The sequence below is a fragment of the Pseudophryne corroboree genome, chromosome 3 (assembly GCF_028390025.1).
Source record: "Pseudophryne corroboree isolate aPseCor3 chromosome 3, aPseCor3.hap2, whole genome shotgun sequence".
In the NCBI taxonomy this organism is placed as follows: Eukaryota; Metazoa; Chordata; class Amphibia; order Anura; family Myobatrachidae; genus Pseudophryne; species Pseudophryne corroboree.
The window spans coordinates 758,862,654-758,888,772 of record NC_086446.1 but is presented as its reverse complement, the minus strand read 5'-3'; the positions used below and the strand labels follow the sequence as shown (position 1 = coordinate 758,888,772).

Genomic DNA, 26,119 nt, shown 5'->3' with positions numbered 1-26,119 from the left:
GAAGTCAACCTACACAGCATATTGAAGAGGATCGCCTCTCACCAATACAAGATTAAGATTAAGTAAGTAAGATTTGAATTGGCCATGGACCACCAACCCAGGGCACCCCTGCAAGTGTCCAGAGGCACCCCAAGGTGCCACGGCACACAGTTTGAGAACCACTGTCTTGCGGTATTAGCTTCTATTTTTCTATATGTTCATTTGTTTAATTTTTTTTAATCTTTCTTGAATATATGGTATGACACCAGCGGTCACCGATACCCACTTTTTCTCTATACTGTATATATAACTTTGCTTCTACATAAATTAAATACATTCATATGCAATAACTCTTTATCCTGCCTGACGGGGGTTATGTAATTACTTAGGGGCCTTATCATCGGGGGTCTTGACAGCTCACAATATTAAGTATATTAAGTAAAAAGCACTTAACATAACATGCGGCGGCAGATACTTACAGAAGTGTTCTTTTCTGTTATTGTGATGAATTTTGCACATTGCGTCATGCGTCTCCTGAGATTCGTGGGTGCGTGCGTACACTTGCTCCTGCAATCCATTTGCTATGGATGGAAGACCCACCAATGCGAATGATCGCTGTTCCTGCGGCATAGCATTACCGCAATACAAACGTAACACTATAAGGGGATACATCTCTAAGTCCTGGAGCAATTCATTATTGCCCCGGTGTAGGGTCAGCTTCTTTTCAGAGCATGATCACTAACCCCCTGGAGCCAGATGACTGCGCATGTTTGAATTGAGGTTAAGCATGAGCACGACTGCCCGACTCTCAGTGAGGAGAAAGGAGTAGGGGAGCCAGAATCAACGTCATCTGAATATGGTGTTGATTCATGCAAGCAAACTCTGCAATCTTATTCACAGATTTTCGTCAGGATCTGTCGAAATCTGTGAATAAGATTGAAACGTTGAACTCTATGCTGGGGTCCTTGTGATTCCTACAAGCCGTCCTGAGTGCCGCCTATGTCTGTTATGTGTGGTGATTGACAGTTTGTGGCCTAATACACCTGGAAGGCACCGGATGCAATATTCCTGCTTATGTACAGAGGGGAGTGCCAGCTTCACGTTTGATTATATATTTGCAGAAGAGCTGGCACTCAGTATTCCTCAGTGGTATTCGCCTCGGTGCCCTCCTCAAACGCCTTGCAGCGAGTAGTGTATAGCATGTGAACGGCGGCACTCCAAGGACTTATTGATCGTAGTAAATATAGGTGACAGACACCAACGCATGGTGTCTGTCACCTATATTTACTACGATCAATAAGAGATAGACAGACAGACAGATATAGAAATATATAGACAGACAGACAGACATATACACACACACACACACACACGTGTAGCCAGCTCATATCAAATGATGAATAGGCCCTTCAGACTTTACTCCTTATAAATCAAAACTATCTTAATATCACGGAAGGAGCCATGGATAATACCTTCTCTGATGACTTTTCCCTGTAATATAGCATACATGCTTTCACACTTGTCTGTCTGTTTTCGTACAGCTGCGGCATGGAATAAGTAGGCTTGGGTGCATGTATCCTGTTCTTCAAAACGGACAGCGTCAATACACTGCATGGTGCCATCTAAAATTGCCGGCTACGAGAAAGATAAACAGACTTATTACACAATGACACTACAGTGTCTTACAAAATGTTATCTACCTTTGTGCACATTTTTCTCCCCAGAGTCCGTATCTACAGATGTAGCCACACTCATTCATCCTGCGACATGGCCGCATGTGCACAATTGCTGCCGGTGTGACTTCGTTCGCCGAGCTGTGGCTAGTCACACCTGCAATCTGCTCTATAGAAAGCCTATGGTTGCGGGTGTAAATTGGACACACACGGTGGAATGCACATACATCACGCCATACAAGTCACACAGGCGGCTAGGTGCAGGATAGAGGAGTGTGGCTACATATGTACAGTAAATACAAGTACTGACATGGTAAAATACATGGGTCCTAGTGAGATGCTGGGTCTGATTCTGAGTCGCAAGTAAAAGTGCATGCAGCTGCGCCTATTGGCGGTCGCCCATCTGTGCTTTATGCAAATGGCCTACAAACTCCTTCCCTTGTGTACATCCGTGCAAGGACAGATGCTCACTATTGTTATCTGTGTTCACTGTAATACGGATTGGTGCACACAGTAGGCCACCATCTGTCGCACCATTGAAACATGCCGCAAACTGGGCTGAACACAATAAAAACACAATGGGTTGAGTTGTAAGCTAATACATTCGCAGCTAGATCCCATACACAGATAAAGGACCTCATTCAGTAAGGGTTGCAGATGTGCATTTCGCAATCCACCCGATTATCGAACGCCTGTGCATGTGCAGCATTCGCATTGTGCGCGTGCTAGCAAAAACCAGCAACTAAAAATGCATAAAGATCATGATCGCAATGCAGCCGCTGTTTGACCATTAGGAAGCCTGGCATTTTCTGGGTGTGTCTGAAAAAACCGCAGGCGTGCCCAGGCATTTTAAAGAGGGCCTCCAACATCAGCGACGACCACTTCTAGCCTCTTGTGTAGCAAAAATTGTGGACGACCTTGAATGACTCAGATAGTAAAAATCTTCGATGTTCTGGTAATTGCGTATGGTTTCGCAATTAGACTGCATATTGCGATGCATTCGCAATTTCTGCAATGGGCATTTTTTCTCTATTTCTGGGCAGCATCTATTTGATCCCAGAAGCTGCTGCTTAGCAGAAACTGCAATCCTTACTGAATGAGGTCCACTGTACAAAAATATGCAAATGTGGCAGCTGGCAGGATTAGCATTCACACGCCCATCGGCGGCTTTGCTAATCTCAGCAACTGCGTACAAACGCAGCAGGATCGCAAATCCTTTGCATAATCTTGGCCAAAATTACGGGCCAATAACAGCAGTCAGTGTCAGCCTTCAGTACATGCTACAGTGTGTCTGGTAGTGCGATCTGGATGCATTGCAATGAATAGTTTACTTACCCCAACGCTGGTCATTGGGCACTTGAGCAATATTAGTGCTGCAGTAGCTGTGAAGCGAATGACATCATTTATCCTGGACTAGGAGAAAAACAAGACCACATATTATAATAAGCAGAATCTGATTATGGGACCTTCTAACCGTTTATTTGTTGTCTATCAACCACCTCACCCCTGCCATACCCCTCCCCTTCCCCAGTACATGAGCTTACCCATCTTACCCCCTTCATGGGGCATAAGTTACCTGCCCCACTCATCCCCTTCCTTCCCCGGCCGCTAGAACATACACTACCTGCCATACACCTCCCCTCCCCTGGGACATAGGCTAACCTGCCCTACTTCTCCAGGGTATCAACTGGGTGGCTGCCTTGCAAGTGCACGCATGGGAGTGCTATGGGCGTGTGCCCGATCTCTACGCTGTTCTTAGGTGCCCGTATGATGGAAGGACGCCTGTTTCAGACAGATCTTCCAGCCGGCATAGGGCTGGTGCTGATACTTATGGAGACAGTTGCGACTGCGGACAGGAGAACAGTGCGGCTATAAGCATGAAGCCATGTGGATACTTACATTAGTATAAGGTAGTAGATGTGGCCTCCACAGTAGTCTGCACTTGCTGCCCAGAGCACGCGACTAACTACAGGTATCATGCACCCTTGTGCGCCATGTGGAGCGAGCCGTATTGCGTGACATAGATGTTCCGCCAAGGGAAGCAATTCTCAGATTTTCATACCTATATCTTTATTTAGTGTCGATGTCGCATCATAGCTGCATCCAAAGTGGCTGATAGTGTCCCGGGTGCTTAGGGCAATGCAGTTGGTATAAAGCTGGAGGTTACGCATAGCTCCTCATGGTGGGATACATGGCGCAGCTCAGTCATACCGGTTCTCAGCGTTTACCCTTATTCCCAGGTTAGTGCCCAAGTCACACACCACTACTGCATGCAATGCCTCGTACAGTAATTGTGCATTCTACTTTGTCACATTAGTGATACAACCGAGACGCACATTTGGTATAGTACTGTACGGTGGGCTGCATGGCCTGAGATGTCACTAGGGTTGGTGTCACCTAGTACGGTACTGAGGAAACCACACGCACACCGATAGGGCAATGCCACCTCCCCCCGTTTAGGGCTTTTTGGGGGCATGTACCCATGTCACCCCTCCATTCTCGTCATGTTGGGGGCCTATCCAGTGCTCCAGGAGCCACTGGGCAGCCCCCAGGGTCTCCAGACAGTGTCACAGCATCACCGTTCAAGAGGGTGTCATCTCTTAGAATGGTGATACTCAGATGCAGTCAGCACCCCCTAATGACGACACTGCCAATACCTTCACTGGGCTTGATTGAGAGTTGCATTGGAAATGTCCATAGTCGCAGGCAGCCATGGAATCCTGATCTATTGCCTTATGCCAATCAGTGATTCCGTACAGCTAATGTGAGGGTACATGCATCAGCCATGCTGACTATTCATTGTATGCCAGCCGCTGCAATGGTCATCATTACAATTGGCACATGCACCAGGCTCATGCTAGGTGCATGAGATCGGTCAGTAACAGGCTTCTCTTCACCATAATCACAATTCTGACATGCACAGACCTTTTAAAGTACACCCCTCACACCCATAAGTAACGGAAGGTCAGTGCGCTCACACAGTCGCTGGAGCCCTGTAACGCCCAATGTCACCAAAACACAGTATCAGCCAAGCTGACAGACTCAGAAAAAGATGGACACACGCAAAGATGCATAATACCACAACTGCGCTATATGAAAATCCCGCTACTTGTGCCGTGCAGAGAGATCCGTCTCATTCACATCAGCCCCAGTGGATCAAATGACTTCTGACACGATCCTGAACTGGACACATTCCCATTTATGAATGTTGCCAGTGATTAAACAGAACGTGTATTTTGTGCCTGGTCTGCTTTAGTACTATACCCATGCCTCAGTCACCTGATCTGTAAATGGGCAGCCAATAGGATTTATACAGCCGGAGGTCAAGTTCTGCTGCTGTGATAGTACAAGACTTAATCTTGTTGGGATGATGGGATCCACAAACGTGTAATTCTGGATTTTGCACGATGCTTCTAACGTGTAAATGTCAATCCTAAAATAAAAGATAAAAAAAAAATATATTCAGTAAGCATATGTACAAAGGGCCTAATTCAGACCTGAACGCTCGTGTGAATTCGCAAAGTGGGCAATGGTCGATAGAATGCAAATGCGTATGGATTGTAATGCGCATGCGCGAGCCCAAACTGCGAAAGAATCCAGGTTTTATCGCTACCCGTATGTAAGTTGGTTGACAGGAAGCGGACATTTTCTGGAAGGGTCAGAAAAACGCGTGCGTGGCCAAGTGTTTTCGGGAAGGGTGTGTGATGTCAGCTCCAGCCCCAATCGGCCTGTTTCTATCTCACTGTAGGAGTAAGTTCTGGGCTACACACAGACTGGAAAAAAAAAAAACATTCGATGGTGAGTTGCGAACGGATTTGCAGCTGACAGGCGTTTGCAAAACCTTTCCGTACGCAGACTTATACATGACGGGTATTCACTCTGTCTGGGCGGCGACTATCTGATCACAAACCTCTGCAAATTAAAAGAGGAGCACTCAGGTCTGAATTAGGCCCAAAGTTGGGATGTTGTGCTAATTCTAAAAGTATAACAATTGTCACTCCATAATGTAATACGTGCTTAATGCATTCAAACAAACACTGAGATACACTTTATATTCTGCCAATTCACAGGGATTTCTAATAGCTAAAGTGGTCTGAGCTCCTTGTCATATTGGTTAATGTAAGCCAGTATGGTTTGTGAAAGTAGCAGAAAGTATTGTGAAAGCAAAAACAAAAAAAAGATGGCTTTTAGGAAATCAAAGCAGACACAAGAGACAAATATATATCTTGTTAGACATGAGACTAAAGGGCCCTACACACAGGACAACATTTTAGAAAGCTATGAAAGATATTGTTCAAAAATGAATGACCTATTGTTCATATAGTTTAGTGTGGAGGCACCAACGATGAGAGTCACCGCAGTCGTTCATTGGTCTATCATTGTTTATCATTGCAAGACAATTTGGACAATATCTATGTTTGCAATGTGAAATCGTTCATAGAAATCGTTCTGTGTGTATGCAAAAAAATAGTTACTGAAAAATCATTCGTTCTTATGGTCAAATCGCAGAGTGTGTAGGCCCCTTAAGAAGGTAATCAGATGTGCAAAGGCACAAGCAGAGGAGAAAATGGCCTAGTCAATGGGTAAAGGAGGTATTTAATTATTTATTTATTTACTTATTTATTTATTTATTTATTTATTTATTTATTTAAGGTATACAAGCAAAAGGAGAAAAACAAAAAGGCAGACTAATAAAACTAAAGACTGGCTGGGAATCTTGTTGAGGGAGACAATGTAATAGCAGATCATCTTAATTATTTTTGCTTAGTATTCAATACTGAAATGGATGGGAAGGGACCACAGTTAAGTTGCAGGGATATTCAGAAAAATGAAACAAGTACTGTACATTTACAGAGAAGGTCCTTACAGAACCCTCAAAGCAGAAAGATCTGCGTCCATCTTCTCACATGCTGGGGGAAGCTGCCTGGCAATGTGTCCACAATTTAAAAGCATGCGCATCGATTTGAGGATGATTTTAAACTTGACATCATGCAGCCGCCCCGAAAATGCCGTGATATTCCCCCGTTTGGCACGCTCCCGAAATGCCGCCCCCGAACGCCCACTGATGTCAATCACCTTGCGGCCACACTTTTCCGGGATGCAGCTTCAAGGCAAAGGGTCGCTCATGCGCACTGTGGCTGGTACGCATGCACAGACGCAGCTGCTACATCCCTCTCTGAATCAGCCCCATAGTACCACCGCACAAAAGTGGACGCAAGGAAGACGTGAGCAACCACCGACCAGTGAGCCTTACATCATTATTAGGGAAATTGATTGAAACATTCTTAAAAGAAAGAGTTGTAGATTATCTAAAATCCAGCAATTTACAGGAGGACTGGGTGATGAAAGGGATAAGGAGGTGGTGGTGTGGGGGGAGGGGGTCATAGATATACTGTAGCCTATCTGGACTTTAGTAAGGCTTTTAACAATGTCCTACAATGCAGACTGCTATATAAATTCGACAACTTGCGATTGGACGCTAAAATGGTTGAATGGATAAGATCTTGGTTGCAGGCTAGAAAAACAGAGTTGTTGCAAATGGAGTGCATTCACATGAGGGAAATGTTGCCAGTGGAGTACCCCAGGGATCTGTACTTGGACTGGTGCTTTTTAATATCTTTATTGATGACATGCAAATGGCATTAAAAAGGGAAAGTATGCTTTTTGCAGATGACACAAAAGGTATACAACAGGGTAGATACACCAGAAGGGGTAACAAAGGATTGATGATCTAGGTAGACTAGAGGAATGGTCAAGAACATGGCAATTACAGTTTAAATGCCAGAAAATGAAAAATCATGCACTTGAGTCTCAAAAATCCAAAAGGCTAAATATAGTATTAATGGCACTATACTGGAAACTGCCGAGGAGAAAAGGGATCTAGGAGTCACTAGTTCAGGTGACTTAAAGGCAGGTAAGCAATGCACAAAGCAATGAAGAAGGCTAGTCAGATGCTTGACTGCATTGGGAGAGGAATCAGCAGCAGAGAGAAAGTAATAATGCTACTGTATAGGTCATTGGTACGGCCTCATCTAGAATACTGTATTCAGTTCTGGAGGCCATATCTTCAGAAGGACATTTATACAACAGAGACTGTACAAAGAAGGGAAACTAAAATGGTGCATGGCCTACTTCACAAAAAAATTACCCAGATAGCCAAAAAAAAAATTTCTATGTATAGTTTGGAGCAGAGAAGGGAAAGGAGGAACATGATTGAGACTTTCAAATAAATAAAGGGTTTTATCAAAGTCCAGGAGGGAAACATTCTTCAAAAGGAAGAGAATTATTAGAACACAAGGACATGCACGGAGACTGTAGGGAGTTAGGTTCAGAGGAAATGTAAGGAAAAATTACATCAGAGAAAGGGTAGTGGACAAGTGGAATAGCCTCCCATCAGAGGTGGTAGAAGCAAAGACCGTAAAGCAATGTAAACATGCATGGGATAGACATAAGTATATCCTTACAAAGAAATAAGGATCAAATAGCGTTTGAGGTAATATGCTTAAAAAAGGGGCAGACTGGATGGGCCAAGTGGGTGTTACCCGTCGTTACATTCTATGTTTCTATATGTAGTACCCTACACCACAAGTTGCAGGCAGACATGAGAAGTTGGCCGCTAGATTTTAAATGTACATTCTTGACCAGGTCCTTTTAAATAATTAGCATTTAAATCTAGCAGCAACATCACAGGCTAGGCCACACTACTTGCAAACTCTCCCCGATTGCCAGGGAAACTCCCTGAAATAGTAGCACTCTCTTTAACTCCCTGAACAGTTTAACAATCTCCATGCTTGCGCCTTAGCCCAATTATGTAGCTGTTAAATATGTGAGAAAATAGGATTTTGTATACCAACCGGTAAATCCATCTTTTTCCGTAGAGGATGCTGGGGTTCCATTTAGTACCATGGGGATGTACCAAAGCTCCCAGTATGGGAGGGAGAGTGCTGAGGTTCCTGCAAAACAGATTGACCAAACTTAAAAAGGTCCTCAGCGGCTAAAGTATCGAACTTGTAGAACTAAGCAAACGTGTTCGACCCTGACCAAGTAGCTGCTCGGCAAAGCTGTAAAGCCGAGACACCCCGGGCATCCGCCCAGGAAGAACCCACCTTACAAGTAGAGTGGGCCTGAACAGATCTTGGAATCGACAATCCTGCCATAGTATAAGCATGCTGGATAGTAAGCCTGATCCAGTGAGAAATAGTCTGCTTAGAAGTAGGACACCCAATCTTGTTGGGATCATAAAAAAGGACAAATAGCGTGTCCGACTTCTTGTGACGAGAAGTTCTCTTCACATATATCTATCTTCAAAGCCCTCACGGCATCCAAGGACTTTGAGGTAATTGAGGTGTCAGTAGCCACTGGCACCACAATAGGTTGGTTGATATGAAAAGCAGACAACCTTTGGAAGAAATTGTTGACGCGTTCTGAGTTCAGCTCTATCCTCATGGAAAATTAAGTAGGGGCTCTTGTGCAACAATGCCCCCAATTCTGATACACGTCTAGCAGATGCCAACAGTGTGACCACCTTCCAAGTAAGAAACTTTACGTCTACCTCCTGTTAAGGTTCAAACCAATCCAATTGCAGGAACTGCAGCACCACATTAAGTTCCCAAGATGCCGTAGGAGGCAGAAAGGGTGGTTGGATATGCAGAACCCCTTTCAAGAATGTCTGAACCTCAGAGAGAGCAGCCAATTGTTTCTGGAAGAAAATGGACAAGGCCAAAATCTTGACCTTTATGGAGCAAAAGCGTAGGCCCACACCCACACCTGCTTGTAGAAAGAGGAGAAACTGTCCTAGTTGAAACTCCACCGTAGGAAAACTTTGATTCACACCAAGACACATACTTTTTCCAAATTTGATGGTAATGCTTAGACGTTACTCCCTTCCTAGCTTGAATCAGAGTAGGAATGACTGTCCGGAATGCATTTCCGAACCAAGATCTGGTGTTCAACCTCCATGCCGGCAGATGTAGCCATGGTAAGTCTTGATAGGCGAACAGTTCCTGTTGAAGGTCCTCGAAGAGGACTCAGATCCGCAAGAACTAATTCCAGAAGTTCCACGTACCAAGCCCTTCTTAGTCAGTCTGGATCAATGAGGATCGCCTGAACTCTTGTTCTTTTTATTAGTTTGAGAATCCTTGGGATGAGTGAAAGTGGAGGGAACATGTACACTGACTGGAACACCCATGGAGTTACCAGGGCGTCCACTGCTATGGCTTGTTAATCCCTTGACCTGGAACAGCATCTCCAAAGCTTCTTGTTGAGGCAAGAGGCCATCATGTCTATTTGAGGTACACCCCATTGGCTTGTTACCTCTGTGTGGAGGCCCCGTGCTCCTGGATGGAGATCGTGTCTGCTGAGGAAGTCCGCTTCCCAGTTGTCCACTCCTGGAATGAAGACTGCCGACAACGCCACTGCGTGTTTTTCTGCCCAGAGGAGAATTTTTGTTACCTCTGACATTGCAGCTCTGCTCTTCGTTCCGCCCTGCCCTTTTATGTAGGACACCGCTGTGACATGGTCCGACTGAACTTGAATGGCTTGGTCTTGCAGAAGATGCACCATTTGTATTAGGCTGTTGTATATGGCCCTCAGTTCCAGAATGTTTATTGGAAGGAGAGAGATTCCTGACTTGACCACCTTCCTTGGAAGTTTTCCCCTTGGGCGACTGCTCCCCAACCTCAGACTCGCATCTGGTTAGAAGAATCCAATTCTGAATTCCAAACCTGCGTCCCACAAGCAGGTGTGAAGTTTGGAGCCACCAGAGGAGTGAAATTCTGGCTTTTTGCGACATGCGTATACTCTGGTGCATGGGGAGATGTGATCCCGACAACTTGTCCTGGAGATCCAGCTGGAAGAACCGTGCATGGAATCTTCCATACTGTAGAGCCTTGTAGGAGGCTACCATCTTCCTCAGAAGGTGAATGCACTGATGAACAGATACCTGGGCTGGTCTCAGGACATCCCATACCATTGATTGGATCACCAACGCTTTCTCCACTGGTAGAAACACCTTCTGCATTTCAGTGTCGAGAATCATCCCCACGAAGGGCAGTCTCCTTGTTGGCTCCAAATGCGACTTTAGAAGGTTTAGGATCAACCCATGATCCTGAAGTAGTCGAGTTGAGAGAGCAATACTCTGCAACAGTCTCTCCCTGTAAGATGCCTTTATCAGAAGATTGTCCAGATCTGGAATTATGTTCACTCCCTGCTTGCGGAGGAGGATCATCATCTCCGCCATGACCTTGGTGAACACCCATGGCTCTGTGGAGAGGCCAAATAGTAATGTCTGGAACGGATAGTGACAGTCCAGTAGTGCAAACCGTAGGTAAGCCTGATGAGGCGGCCAGATCGGAATGTGAAGGAACGCATCCTTGATATCCAGGGATACCAGGAATTCCCCTTGCTCCAGACCCGAGATCACCGCTCTCAGCGACTCCATCTTGAATTTGAAAACCTTTAAATAGGGGTTCAATGACTATGTTCAATATTGGTCTTACCGAACCGTCCGGTTTTGGAACCACAAACAGGTTGTAGTAATAACTCTTGTGTGTTAGGTGCAGTGGATCCTGAACAATGACATTTGTTTGTACCAACTTTTGAATGGCTTCCTGTAGGATAGTACTTTGTCAGCAAAACTGGTAAGCCTGATTTGAAGAATCTGTGAGGTGGGAGTTACTGAAACTCCAGTCTGTACCCCTGGGCAACAATATCTGTTACCCAGGGGTCTAGGCACAATGACGCCAAGACGCGACTGAAATTTTAATCTCGTACCCACCAGCCCGATCTCCAGGCTGGGAGGTTCACCATCATGCTGAAGATTTTGAGGAAGCAGAACCTGGTTTCTGTTCCTGGGAACCTGTTGGTGCAGGTTTTTTGGATTTTCCACGACCTCCTCTAAAGAAGGTGGAGGGTCCTTTGGATGTTTTAAATTTTGTGGTCTGAAAGGACTGCAGTGAAGGAGTAGGATAAGATTTCCGAACCGGTGAAGCTGCGGAGGGAAGAAAGGTAGACTTGCCTGCAGTTGCCGTGGATATCCACACAACCAGCACTTACCCAAACAGGGCCTGACCTGTGAAGGGTAGATTCTTCACACTTTTCTTGGATTCCGTACTCACAATCCATTGGCATAGCCAGAGTCCTCTGCGTGCCAAGACTGCCATAGAAGTAGCTTGTGCATTATGCAGGCCAATGTCCTTCATGGCCTCCACCATGAAACCTGCAGATTCCTGTATGTGAAGTAAAAACAAATCAATGTCACTCCTATCCATAGAATCCAATTCCTCTAGTAATGTGCCCAACAACATTACTATAGCTTTAGAAATCCACGCACATGCAATAGTGGGCCTTTGAGTCCTGTAGCAGTGTATAGTGATTTGAGCGTAGTCTCAATCTTGCGGTCAGCCTGCTCCTTTAAGGCGGTTGAACCGGAGACAGGTAAAACCACCCTATAAGACAACCTAGATACAGAAGCGTCTACTATAGGTGGGTTTTCCGACTTTTCCCTGTCCTCTTCAGGGAAAGGAAAGGCAATGAGAATTTTTTTAGGGATCTGAAATTCTCTTCAGGTTTTCCCAGGATTTCTAAAAAAAAAAAAAAAAAGTTTAAATTCCCTAGAAGCGGGGAAGGTAAGCGAGGATTTCTTATCTACGGTAAAATAAGATTCCTCCTTCTGCTCAGGTACCTTCTCAGAAATGTGCAAAACATCCCTAATGGCTTCAATCATTAGTTGCACCCCTTTAGCAAGGGATGCATCCCCCCCTGCATATCCCCATCACCGTCCCCTGAATCAGAGTCGGTATCAGTGTCAGCTTGCATTACCTGTGCTTTTGTGGGTATGTAGGTGGGGTTTTTGACTAAGTAGTGGAGGCCGAATACTGCAAATCCTCCACAGATTTCCTCAAAAACGGTCTCTCTCAGTATGTGACATCCTTGTAGAAATTTGGGATACCATTCCCCTTAAAGAATCCACCCATGCAGGCTCGGAAGGCTGAGAAAGCATGTTGCAATCCTGAGTACATGGAATGGACTCCTCAGGAGAAGTTCAACACTCTTCCGCGCAGGACACAGACATGGTAATGTGGGATAAACACACCCACAGGATAATGTCAGATACAGTTTCCCCCCCTTCAGAGAGTAACAGAGTATAAGGAGCCAGCCACACTGCACCCTTGTAGGCAGTTATGATAAAAGCCCGGCTCTTACTAACTATCATTAATAGGGTAGTTAGTCCTGATATAACACTCTTCCCCCCCACCCCACTTGAGTGCTGGATCTGCTCTGAGAGGATGCCCTGCCCCCTGTAATGGCGCGTGGCTTCCCACACTAATTCTTTATACTGGCCTGTGGATTCTGAAATGTTAACAGCGGGATTAGCCCCTGTTAACTAGCGTGACCAGTGTAGGGTTATGCGCTGGCCCAGGACACCCCTCAAGCGCCTACATGTAGCATGTTGCCGAGTCTTCTAGGAGCGCAGCCTGTCAGAGCTGCGCTCCAACCCATGTGCTGGTGCACCTGCCGACAAACCGCTAACCAGGACGCCGGCGCTGTACTCACCACTCTATCTTCTGGCTCAGTTATGGGGGGGGTGGGGGTGGCGGCCATGCTGCAGGAGTGAGCGGTCGCCTCGTGGGCTTGCGATCATCACCCTCAGGAGCTCAGTGTCCTGTCAGCGGAGTAGAGAACCATTAACTCTCCATTAAGTTGGTTCCTACTCCCCCCTAAGTACCACGAAGCAGGGAGGCTGTTGCCAGCAACCTCCCTGTAAAACAACAAACTCTAAACTTTCATTAAAAAAATAAAACTAAGAAAACTCCTAGGAGCTCCCCTAGCTGTGACCGGATCCTCCGGGCACATTTTCTAAACAGAGTCTGGTTCGAGGGGCATAGAGGGAGGAGCCAACCCATACTATTAAACTCTTAAAGTGCCCATGGTTCCTAGTGGACCCGTTTATACCCCATGGTACTAAATGGAACCCCAGCATCCTCTAGGACGTAAGAGAAAATAAATAAATCAGCGATGTATCAATCAGTGGGATTTTCTTGCATTGGTTAGAAGGCACAATGATCCTTTTGGCTACATGCATTTTTAAATAAGGATTCTCATGGCCATTATATGGAACCACTTGTAAAAACACAAGCCTTCAAAAGGTATCAGTGTATTTTCATCCACAAGTATATCTTACTGACAGCTTTGGGCTCATTTACATTCGGCTGTAAGTCTATATTATGACGTGCCTTTCAGATGTAGCAGTACATGTCTGCGCTTATAGGTGCTACTTTCTCAGTCTCCCAGAAATGCTTTTTCACAAGTAGGTAAGTGTGGGCAGGGCAAAGAGTGGGAATATAAGACTCCTATGAAACTGGTGAAGGTAAAGTATGGTGACAATTGCATTTCTCTATGAATGAAGGTGCTGGTTCAGAGGTGGACACTAATTCAATCTCATACAATTGTCCGATGGTATTCGATCAGCAGAGGCATGCCGGCCTTGTTTTCTGGGCGTGCCGAAACAAGCGTCTGCGTCATGGTACGCCGTTTCACTGGCCCCAGCAGTGCAGTTTTTGCCGTACATCCTTAGTAAGATGACGGTGACTCAGATGTCAGATGGTTTGGTGATGCTCTTGCAGTAGAACTGATGCTTGGTCTTCATACACTGGCAGCAAGCAGATCACAGAAGCTGGCAGTGGGCAATTTGTTACACAGGATGCATCTTGCGACTTTGCACATTTTCGCACAGCCGCCGTGTACATCACCACCAGTTATATCCACTTCTGAATCAGCTCATAAGATCAGACGTCTGATGTGTCTTTGGTCCTGATTCAGAGGGTTAATGCAAATCTTGCTGTGACTGCATCTTCATACTCAGCACTGCTACCAAAATATGCTAATGCCACAGCCGCATCTCTAATCAGACGCTTGTGTACAAAAGACACCCTATCGGAAATATCAGTCACACATTGGTTGCACCATAGAACTTTTGGGCAGCCCCATGACTGCTCAGAATAACCGTAAGAACTAAGACAATGGGGCCAGTACAAAGTAGTGATGTGCACCGGACATTTTTCGGGTTTTGCGTTTTGGTTTTGGATTCGGTTCTGCGGCCGTGTTTTGGATTCGGACGCGTTTTGGCAAAACCTCCCTGAAAATTTTTTGTCGGAATCGGTGCGTTTTGGATTCGGGTGTTTTTTTACAAAAACCCTCAAAAACAGCTTAAATCATAGAATTTGGGGGTAATTTTGATCCCATAGTATTATTAACCATAATTTCCACTCATTTCCAGTCTATTCTGAACACCTCACAATATTTTTAGTCCTACAATTTGCACAGAGGTCGCTGGATGACTAAGCTAAGCGACCCAAGTGGCCGACACAAAAACCTGGCCCATCTAGGAGTGGCACTGCAGTGTCAGACAGGATGGCACTTCAAAAAATAGTCCCCAAACAGCACATGATGCAAAAAAAAAAAGAGGCGCAATGAGGTAGCTGTGTGACTAAGCTAAGCGACCCAAGTGGCCGACACAAACACCTGGCCCATCTAGGAGTGGCACTGCAGTGTCAGACAGGATGGCACTTCAAAAAATAGTCCCCAAACAGCACATGATGCAAAGAAAAATGAAAGAAAAAAGAGGTGCAAGATGGAATTGTCCTTGGGCCCTCCCACCCACCCTTATGTTGTATAAACAGGACATGCACACTTTAACCAACCCATCATTTCAGCCACAGGGTCTGCCACATGACTGTGACTGAAATGACTGGTTGGTTTGGGCCCCCACCAAAAAAGAAGCAATCAATCTCTCCTTGCACAAACTGGCTCTACTGAGGCAAGATGTCCACCTCCTTCTCATCCTCCGATTCCTCACCCCTTTCACTGTGTACATTCCCCTCCTCACAGATAATTAATTCGTCCCCACTGGAATCCACCGTACTTTCTGGGAGGCAATTGCTGGTGAATGTCTCCACGGAGGAATTGATTATAATTCATTTTGAGGAACATCATCTTCTCCACATTTTCTGGAAGTAACGTCGTACGCCGATTGCCGACAAGGTGAGCGGCTGCACTAAACACTCTTTCGGAGTACACACTGGAGGGGGGGCAACTTAGGTAAAATAAAGCCAGTTTCTGCAAGGGCCTCCAAATTGCTTCTTTTTCCTGCCAGTATACGTACGGACTGTCTGACGTGCCTACTTGGATGCGGGTCACTCATATAATCCTCCACCATTCTTTCAATGGTGACAGAAACATATGCAGTGACAGTAGACGACATGTCAGTAATCGTTGGCAGGTCCTTCAGTCCGGACCAGATGTCAGCACTCGCTCCAGACTGCCCTGCATCACCGCCAGCGGGTGGGCTCGGAATTCTTAGCCTTTTCCTCGCAGCCCCAGTTGCTGGAGAATGTGAAGGAGGAGCTGTTGACGGGTCACGTTCCGCTTGACTTGACAATTTTCTCACCAGCAGGTCTTTGAACCTCTGCAGACTTGTGTCTGCCGGAAAGAGAGATACAACGTAGGTTTTAAATCTAGGATCGAGCACGGTGGCCAAAATGTAGTGCTCTGATTTCAACAGATTGACCACCCGTGAATCCTGGTTAAGCGAATTAAGGGCTCCATCCACAAGTCCCACATGCCTAGCGGAATCGCTCTGTTTTAGCTCCTCCTTCAATCTCTCCAGCTTCTTCTGCAAAAGCCTGATGAGGGGAATGACCTGACTCAGGCTAGCAGTGTCTGAACTGACTTCACGTGTGGCAAGTTCAAAGGGTTCCAGAACCTTGCACAACGTTGAAATCATTCTCCACTGCGCTTGAGTCAGGTGCATTCCCCCTCCTTTGCCTATATCGTAGGTAGCTGTCTAGGCTTGAATGGCCTTTTGCTGCTCCTCCATCCTCTGAAACATATAGAGGGTTAAATTCCACCTCGTTACCACCTCTTGCATCAGATGGCAGGGCAGGTTCAGGAGTGTTTGCTGGTGCTCCAGTCTTCAGCACGCGGTGGCTGAATGCCGAAAGTGGCCCGCAATTCTTCGGGCCACCGACAGCATCTCTTGCATGCCCCTGTCGTTTTTTAAATAATTCTGCACCACCAAATTCAATGTATGTGCAAAACATGGGACGTGCTTGAATTTGCCCACATGTAATGCACGCACAATATTGGTGGCGTTGTCCGATGTCACAAATCCCCAGAAGAGTCCAATTGGGGTAAGCCATTCTGCGATGATGTTCCTCAGTTTCCGTAAGAGGTTGTCAGCTGTGTGCCTCTTATGGAAAGTGGTGATACAAAGTGTAGCCTGCCTAGGAACGAGTTGGTGTATGCAAGATGCTGCTACTGGTGCTGCCGCTGCTGTTCTTGCTGCGGGAGGCAATACATCTACCCAGTGGGCTGTCACAGTCATATAGTCCTGAGTCTGCCCTGCTCCACTTGTCCACATGTCCGTGGTTAAGTGGACATTGGGTACAACTGCATTTTTTAGGACACTGGTGACTCTTTTTCTGACGTCTGTGTACATTCTCGGTATCGCCTGCCTAGAGAAATGGAACCTAGATGGTATTTGGTAGCGGGGACACACTATATCAAGAAATTCTCTAGTTCCCTGTGAATTAACGGTGGATACCGGAAACACGTTTTTCACCACCCAGGCTGCCAAGGCCTGAGTTATCCGCTTTGCAGCAGGATGACTGCTGTGATATTTCATCTTCCTCGCATAGGACTGTTGGACAGTCAATTGCTTACTGGAAGTAGTACAAGTGGTCTTCCGACTTCCCCTCTGGGATGACGATCGACTCCTAGCAGCAACAACAGCAGCGCCAGCAGCAGTAGGCGTTACACTCAAGGATGCATCGGAGGAATCCCAGGCAGGAGAGGACTCGTCAGACTTGACAGTGACATGGCCTGCAGGACTATTGGCTTTCCTGTGTAAGGAGGAAATTGACACTGAGGGAGTTGGTGGTGTGGTTTGCAGGAGCTTGGTTACAAGAGGAAGTGATTTAGTGGTCAGTGGACTACTTCCGCTGTCACCCAAAGTTTTTGAACTTGTCAATGACTGCTGATGAATGCGCTCCAGGTGACGTATAAGGGAGGATGTTCCTAGGTGGTTAACGTCCTTATCCCTACTTATTACAGCTTGACAAAGGCAACACACGGCTTGACACCAGTTCTCCGCATTTCTGTTGAAATAATTCCACACCGAAGAGGTGATTTTTTTTTTAATTTGACCAGGCATGTCAATGGCCATATTCGTCCCACGGACAACAGGTGTCTCCTCGGATGCCTGACTTAAACAAACCACCTCACCATCAGAATCTTCCTTGTCAATTTCCTCCCCAGCGCCAGCAACACCCATATCCTCATCCTTGTGTACTTCAACAGTGACATCTTCAATTTGACTATCAGAAACTGGTCTGCGGGTGCTCCTTCCAGCACTTGCAGGGGGTGTGCAAATGGTGGAAGGAGCCACCTCTTCCCGTCCAGTGTTGGGAAGGTCAGGCATCGCAACCGACACAATTGGACTCTCCTTGGGGATTTGTGATTTAGAAGAACACACAGTTCTTTGCTGTGCTTTTGCCATCTTAAGTCTTTTCATTTTTCTAGCGAGAGGATGAGTGCTTCCATCCTCATGTGAAGCTGAACCACTAGCCATAAACATAGGCCAGGGCCTCAGCCGTTCCTTGCCACTCCGTGTCGTAAATGGCATATTGGCAAGTTTACGCTTCTCTTCAGATGCTTTTAATTTAGATTTTTGGGTCATTTTACTGAACTTTTGTTTTTTGGATTTTACATGCTCTCTACTATGACATTGGGCATCGGCCTTGGCAGATGACGTTGATGACATTTCATCGTCTCGGCCATGACTCGTGCAGCAGCTTCAGCACGATGTGGAAGTGGATCTTGATCTTTCCCTATTTTACCCTCCACATTTTTGTTCTTCATTTTTTAATGTGTGGAATTATATGCCAGTAATATATTAATAGCAATGGCCTACTACTATATATACTGCGCACAAAATCTTAAATGCACCACAGGTATGGATGGATAGTATACTTGACGACACAGAGGTAGGTAGAGCAGTGGCCTACTGTACAGTACTGCTATATATTATATAATGGTGGTCAGCAAAATGATGCACTGTCCTACTACTATATATATACTGCGCACAAAAACAAATGCACCACAGGTATGGATGGATAGTATACTTGCCGACACAGAGGTAGGTAGAGCAGTGGCCTACTGTACCGTACTGCTATATATTATATACTGGTGGTCAGCAAAATTATGCACTGTCCTACTACTATTATATATATATATATATATATATATATATATATATATATATATATATATACACATACTGCGCAAAACTTAAATGCACCACAGGTATGGATGGATAGTATACTTGCCGACACAGAGGTAGGTAGAGCAGTGGCCTACTGTACCGTACTGCTATATATTATATACTGGTGGTCACCAAAATTATGCACTGTACTCCTATATAGTATACTACAATGCAGCACAGATATGGAGCGTTTTTCAGGCAGAGAACGTATAATACTGGTGGTCACTGGTCAGCAAAACTCTGCACTGCCCACCTCCTATATAATACTGGTGGTCCCCAGTCCCCACAATAAAGCACACTGAGCACAGATATTTGCAGCACACTGAGCACAGATATGGAGCGTTTTTAAGGCAGAGAACGTAGATATTTGCAGCACACTGAGCACAGATATTTGCAAGCACACTGAGCACAGATATTTGCAGCACACTGAACAAACAGAGAACGCCAGCCACGTCCTCTCCCTATCATCTCCAATGCACGAGTGAAAATGGCGGCGACGCGCGGCTCTTTATATAGAATACGAATCTCGCGAGAATCTGACAGCGGGATGACGACGTTCGGGCGCGCTCAGGTTAACCGAGCAAGGCGGGAAGATTCGAATCTGCCTCAGAACCGTGTAAAATGGGTGAAGTTCGGGAGGGGGGGGGGGGTTCGGATTCCGAACCCGCTCATCACTAGTACAAAAGGTGAATGAATATGCAGTCGCTGGCTTGGACATGCCCAGAAAACGTCCGCGACGCGCCCGTGTTTGACAAGCCACCATTTGACCATTACCCCTCAAATGCACACTGGCTGTCAATCACTTTGCTTCCAAATCTCACTGCAACTGCCGCTGGTAATCAATTGCTGCGGCTCTGACGCATGCGCAGTCCCAAAAAATTGCTAGACTCCAAAAACCATGGCATTGCGTCCATCGCTGAACCATGCAAACATGTTAATGGTATTATCAGTGAAGGGCCTATCTGTTGCTGCAGTATACCAATGTTACTCTGAAACAATCACCTCCACCCTTACCAAGAACTCCTGATGATGGACCTAAAGTACTGAGAGAAGTATCCTTCATTCTGTCTGCATGCCAGATGTCGAGCCCAGGCTGTAAACACAGAAGATTTTTATTTACATCAAGTACGTACTGTATGGGGGGCAGGGCTGCCATCAGAAATTATGGGGCCCGGGACTGGCCAAATAGGCAGGGCCCCCCAAAAAATAAATAAAACTACAAAAAATATATTAAAAAAAAATACATATTTAAAAATAGTTTCTATGCCCCGATTATCATATTATTCAATGCCCCACACAGTAATGCCCCAGTACCTGTAATGGGGTTCTAATCATTTTCAGGGGTTCTGCTCGTCCTCCTCCCTTCCCTGCGCCGCAGCAAGCTGTTCAGCAGCCTGCTTCTTGTAAAACTATTGAAAATGTCCTTTCCAAAATGGCAGCCGCCTCAGAGGAGACTGTTATTAAATATACCAGAGCCTCCTCTAGTATTTTTAATAACCGTCTCCTCTGAGGTGGCAGCCATCTTAAGAGGGACATTTTCAGTAGCCTGCTTGCGCTGGGCAGTGGGCACATACACAGAGGCAGTGGCGGCAGACGGACGGCGGCAGGCAGCAGTGTGAGCGGCCTGGGCCCTCCCCTCTCTGTCAGAGGCCGGGCCTGGTACGGCTGTGCCCACAGCACACCCCTGATGGCGGGCCTGATTGGGGGGGGCTGTTTGTACAATGGGCGTATAGAATTTGTATATGGACCTGTACTTACTATCGGATTGAAGGAGTGTATTACCAGGCCATGTCATATCCCATCTGTCGGTGCTGCCCAACTGTGTTCTGTTGTCTGTACTGTTCTATTTCCTCCTCCTGCTGTGGCCCCTGGGAGTGATGTTGCAGTCTATTACTACCGACAGCACTCCCAGCATTGTGCCCCAGTTGTATGAGTGGCACTCAGAGCAACACCTGGTCTATTAATGGTTGGCACCACTTTGATTTGTTTGCTAGTGGCTGATAACGTAATTCCAGGGTAATCATGTATTGGTATACATGGAATCTTCTCTGTATTGTATACCAAACTCTGAAATGTTCACTGTATTGTGTGACAGTCTTTGGAATTATATTAAAATTGAATATCAATCTCTGGACTGTTCTGTATTGAATTGGAGCCAATGGAATGCTCTATTGTACAGTATATACAGTAGGTCTCTGGAAGGCTCTTCATTGTATGGCCATTTGACGCTTTCTGTATTGTACTTTCTGAAATGCTTTCCCTATTTTATATAAACCTCTAGAATGATCTCTGTACTATATGTCAGTTTCTAGAATGCTCTTAGTATTGTATATGAATCTCTGGAATGATCTCAGTATTGCATGACTGTCTCTGGAATGACTCGGCCATATGATGTTATTGTGGCTAATGTGTCATGCACAATAATGCTTAATGAAGACAGCTTATAGCATTTAACGATATGTGAATGCCTTGAGTCTTACTGTAGAAAAGAACACTATACAAAAAAAATTATTATAATTACTACAAGCATATTTGCATACTTTCCAGGAATGTACAGTATAACAGACTTCCACATTTTGGAGCTCTATCCTGGACTATCAGGAGAGTAGACAATCCTGAAGAATTCAGGCCAATTCTCCAGAGTATTGCAGTATTATACAGCAGGGGCAGGGTTGGCAATAGCAAATTTAGATTCTCCGATTTCTCATTTCAAATTTGGCTCTGGCCATGAGCTTTATGTGGATCTGTTTTTTCTTTGTATACAGTATATGTAAAATAGATTTGATTTTCCTATATATTTAGTATGGTTTCTGCTAATCTGTTATGGTGCGCATGTGTGAATTTATATCAGTTTTCTCTTCTACATTCTGTATTTGTATAGTCAGGGCGTTTTAAGAGAGGAGGGGGCCCATGTGCAGCAGGGACGTGCGGAGAGCTAAATAGCTCAGGAGGTACTGGCTAGCACCAGAGCCAGATTTACATGCAATATATGAGCCAAAGGGTACATCTGGGCATTATACACAGGTGCAGCAGTATATACATCTGGGCATTATACACAGGTGCAGCAGTATAAACTCCTGGAAATTTTGAGAGTTTTGATCATATATGTGCAGAACAGTTAGCCAGGTGAGGCACTGCCTCACCTGCCATAGACTTTCTACTCCAGAGCTTTGGCTATAAGAATTAGAATATTGCAAAGAAATTTCAAACATATTCTTTGTACTTTTCATGTACTTTATGCAGTCAAAACTCTGGCACAAAGGTTAGTATGACAGAAAAGGCTCTGCCTCACCGCACCGCACGTCACTGGCGTGCAGACTCTGGGTGTGCCCCCTCTTCTCCATACTGCCGTAGGCTCCGGCATCGAGCCAGAGTCTACTGCGCATGTCTCCGGAAACATGACGCCCACCATGGTCCGGAGACAAAATTTTGAACGGTACATGCACTGCGGCCATATTTGGTTGGATTTTTCCCACAAATGCAGCAACTGTAGCGCCAGTCGCAGGACTCCGGAAAGGCAAGTATAAACATGGAGGCAGTGTGCGGTGTGGGCCCCGCCTGTGACCATCTTTGAATAGGCAGCCAAAATCCAAAAAAAAAAATATGTTTTGTATTTATTTTGCTACGCTGGTTGCATCTGACTCTGAATAAGCCCCATATAAGGTCTGAGGCAGTGTAGACTATAAATATGTCCCTTGGAATTATTCATGCTACCACAGGCTGGATTCTCTGGCACAGACATGTGGCTCTGGGGTACAGTGTACTGGAAATATCAGAAAGGTTTTTCTTACCTGCAGATATTGCCGTTTTTGCTTTTTCCAAAAGTTCTTTAGATAATTTCCCCGTGTATTGCAGAAATTCCACTAGCTCTACAATGGGAGTGAGCAGCGCCAGATTCTGTGTACAGCTACTATCTACCTGTTGCAGCAGATTGGCCATGTTCTGCACGGAAAGCCCCACAGGATCACCTGCGTGTCAGAGAGCGATGCACAGTTCAGGAATAAAGAATACACATCACAAGAACTAATGTTTCTCTAACACGAAAGTACACCTGTTAGTATAGTATTAAACCTTCTGTTTCCAGGGGTCCGAGTCAAAACGGTCCCTCGTGAAACCTCACCATGTTCTGGATTTTCTGGTTAGGTCTTTTTTCAAACATTTTTCTTTTAAACGCTCTTCCAGCAAATGCTGTATTGTGGTTTATTTTCCTGGATGGGGGGGATTCTTCCGACACTACACTTTAGCAAAATGTTATTTTTCTTAATTTGTGAGCATTTTATAGGATACACTTTTATGAACCTTCCATACACTACTCTTGCCAAGTTGTATCCAAGAATGGGTTTCATTCCCCTTCAAATTGTTCGATTATCGGACGGCTGTGCATGCGCTGTGATTGCGTCACGCATGTGCGAAGGCTAAAATTGCTTTCGGAATGCGATCGCAGGCTCAGTAAGGTGCGATTGCCAGAAAGTGATGGTTTGTGGGAGCCTACATGGCGTTTGTGGGGAGTGGTTGGGAACACACAGGCGTGTCATGGGGCATGCATCTAATGTCCACTACGATTAAAACGTGGCGCTGCTACGACTGCAGCCGTGTATATCCTGCATATGCATGGGTCAACCGGAATGGTCGATGACTCGATTTCTGCATATGCTTTGCAATTATGCAAAAGCATACGCAAATTTGCTAATGCATCAGTGGGCGTCTTTTACCTTTCTGGTTGGCTCTTCACATGCTTTTTTTTTTTAGCAGATGCAGCTCTGAGAAAATTGCAATTTTTGTCTCAATAGCGATCCAGGCTGAATACAGCCCAATGTTTGCAGGCACACGGCATTATGTGCATGCTGACATATCCATAAGTGTGCACTGTTAGGGCCTCATTCAAAGCTGGATGCAGATGCAGCTCCGCTTGTTGGCGAATGCTGCAAGAAATCCCTTCCCCCGCGTGCGTCCATGCATATTAAAGTGGAAGGACTGAGACAATGACTCCGAGCATTCCTAGATGCTGCAATATTGCCAGGTGCATTTTTAGATGCCACCATCGGCCGCACCATCGAAACTCACACCAACCCAATGGCAGGCGCACATTCTACATCTCAATAGGTCTCCTGTGTGAATGAAGCGTCTGTGTACGCCAGGGGTGGGGAACCTTTGGCCCTCCAGCTGTTGAGCTACACATCCCAGCATGCCTTGCAATAGTTTTAGCATGGCCAAATAGAAAAACTGTAGCAGGGCATGCTGGGATGTGTAGTTCAACAGCTGGAGGGCCAAACGTACCCCACCCCCTGATGTACGCAAACACTTTAGCGACCCGCCCCTCCCATAACACACCCATAAGATGGACTAATTATGGACATCGTAATAGTCACCTCCCAAGAACACGCAGCACTTTCAAGATATTTCCGATACCGTTCATCTCAACTGCAACAGCGCCTTTGTGTGTACACACAATATATGGACTAAAAATGAATATTGGCTCATAAGAAATAAAAGGATTATCATCCCTATTCTGTTCTGATGAGTTATTACGCACTGTGCCCCCAGGCCGTAGCATGACTGACATGCCGCAGGTATTTGGGGCGAGGGAAGTAACCGTAAGCATTTTTTTTTTTAAATGGAGAAGTGTCGCCCCAATTTTTCCTTCAGACGTCTATGGCATAGCATATTAGTTGTACAGTACCGCACAGCTGCTGCGTTCTAAGATGCGACAGCTGTACATTACCACACAACTATCCTTTAGCAAATCTTCCCCAATGCTTCCATTAAGTAATCTGATGCAATTAAGAGACCATGAAATTAAATTCTGGATTGATCGTTATGGGTTACTACACAATCTATATCATAAAATAGCAGAACAGTTATTAGTCATTTATCCTAGAAAATCAGAAGTGCACCGTCATCACAAAAGTATATACCTGTAGAACAAGTGTAGAAACAAACTCACCCACAACTTGTAGGGTAAATGCAGCAGAGTCCGGCACCAAATAGTTTTGGCTCTGTATGCCGATTTCTCTTTCACTGTTCGCATCTTTTAAAATAAATAATAATTATCAATCATAATATTCTAATACATTACCTATCTCACAAATATAGTACAACAGTCTAAGCCACGGGTGGGTAATAAGCAGCCACCACCCATGGATTAACCCAAGGATTTTAACCCCATCCCTATTTGCTGCACCTGTGTACTATAACAACCGTAGCTGTTTGAAATAATTATCTGGCACAAGTGACCGTCATGCCCACTGGTGACAACTCCATATGTACAAATGGAGAATCATTCATTGAAACAGATATTGGGCCTAGTTTAGACCTGATCACAGCAGTAAATTTGTTAGCAGTTGGGCAAAACCATGTGCACTGCAGGGGGCAGATAGAACGTGCAGAGAGTTAGATTTGGGTGGGTTGATTTCAAACTGAAAACTAAAAATTACAGTGTAAAAATAAAGCAGCCAGTATTTAACCTGCACAGAAACAATATAACCCACTCAAATCTAACTCTCTGCACATGTTACATCTGCCCCGCCCCCTGCAGTGCACATGGTTTTGCCCATTAGCTAACAAATTTGCTGCTGCGATCAGGTCTGAATTAGGCCCATTGTACTTGTACCATATATATCTGCTGACATGAAAGTATCAAATATTGCACAACTACTGTAAGAGATTAAGAGATGCTGTATATGTAATGGGACACATCTGAAAATGGCTGCACAGATAACGGTGCCATAATACCACATCAGCCAATCAGATAATGGTTTTCTTTTCCTAAAGTGTACAAGATAAATCACAACTAGAACCTGGTTGCTACTGGTTACGACATTACTTGCAGATGGAACAATTTTCAAAATGATCCTCGGTTGTATCCTTACCATTTACAGCGAGCAGGTAAGTGTACGTTTTTTCTGTCTTTATTCCCTCGGGCTTGTAGGCGGAAAAATAATAAAATAAAATTAATTTAAAAAAAAAAACACCAGATAAGGTACAGTATGTAGATTCAAGTTTACTACGGCATTATATATAGTGTACTGTATAGCAACTTCTATTTTCATTCCATAACAAAGATTTTACCGACAAGGGGTATTACCGTGAAAACTGAATTGACAAATTTTTGGTAAGCATTTTCAAATTTCTCATTTTCCTATTACCG

At 45.2% G+C, this 26,119-nt stretch overlaps 1 protein-coding gene across 1 annotated transcript in view; it reads right to left on the bottom strand.

Moving 5' to 3' along the window:
* Window positions 1-26,119, bottom strand: part of LOC135056794 (ovostatin-like) — a 191,872-nt gene that overhangs the window by 21,951 nt on the left and 143,802 nt on the right. The window contains exons 24-30 of the mRNA XM_063962388.1: window positions 25,842-25,893; window positions 24,917-25,000; window positions 22,764-22,940; window positions 19,987-20,065; window positions 4,932-5,085; window positions 2,988-3,065; window positions 1,452-1,614 (exon numbers count right to left, since the gene is read on the bottom strand). Of these exons, the coding sequence (XP_063818458.1) occupies window positions 1,452-1,614; window positions 2,988-3,065; window positions 4,932-5,085; window positions 19,987-20,065; window positions 22,764-22,940; window positions 24,917-25,000; window positions 25,842-25,893 (787 nt within the window). The remainder of the gene's footprint in view (window positions 1-1,451; window positions 1,615-2,987; window positions 3,066-4,931; window positions 5,086-19,986; window positions 20,066-22,763; window positions 22,941-24,916; window positions 25,001-25,841; window positions 25,894-26,119) is intronic.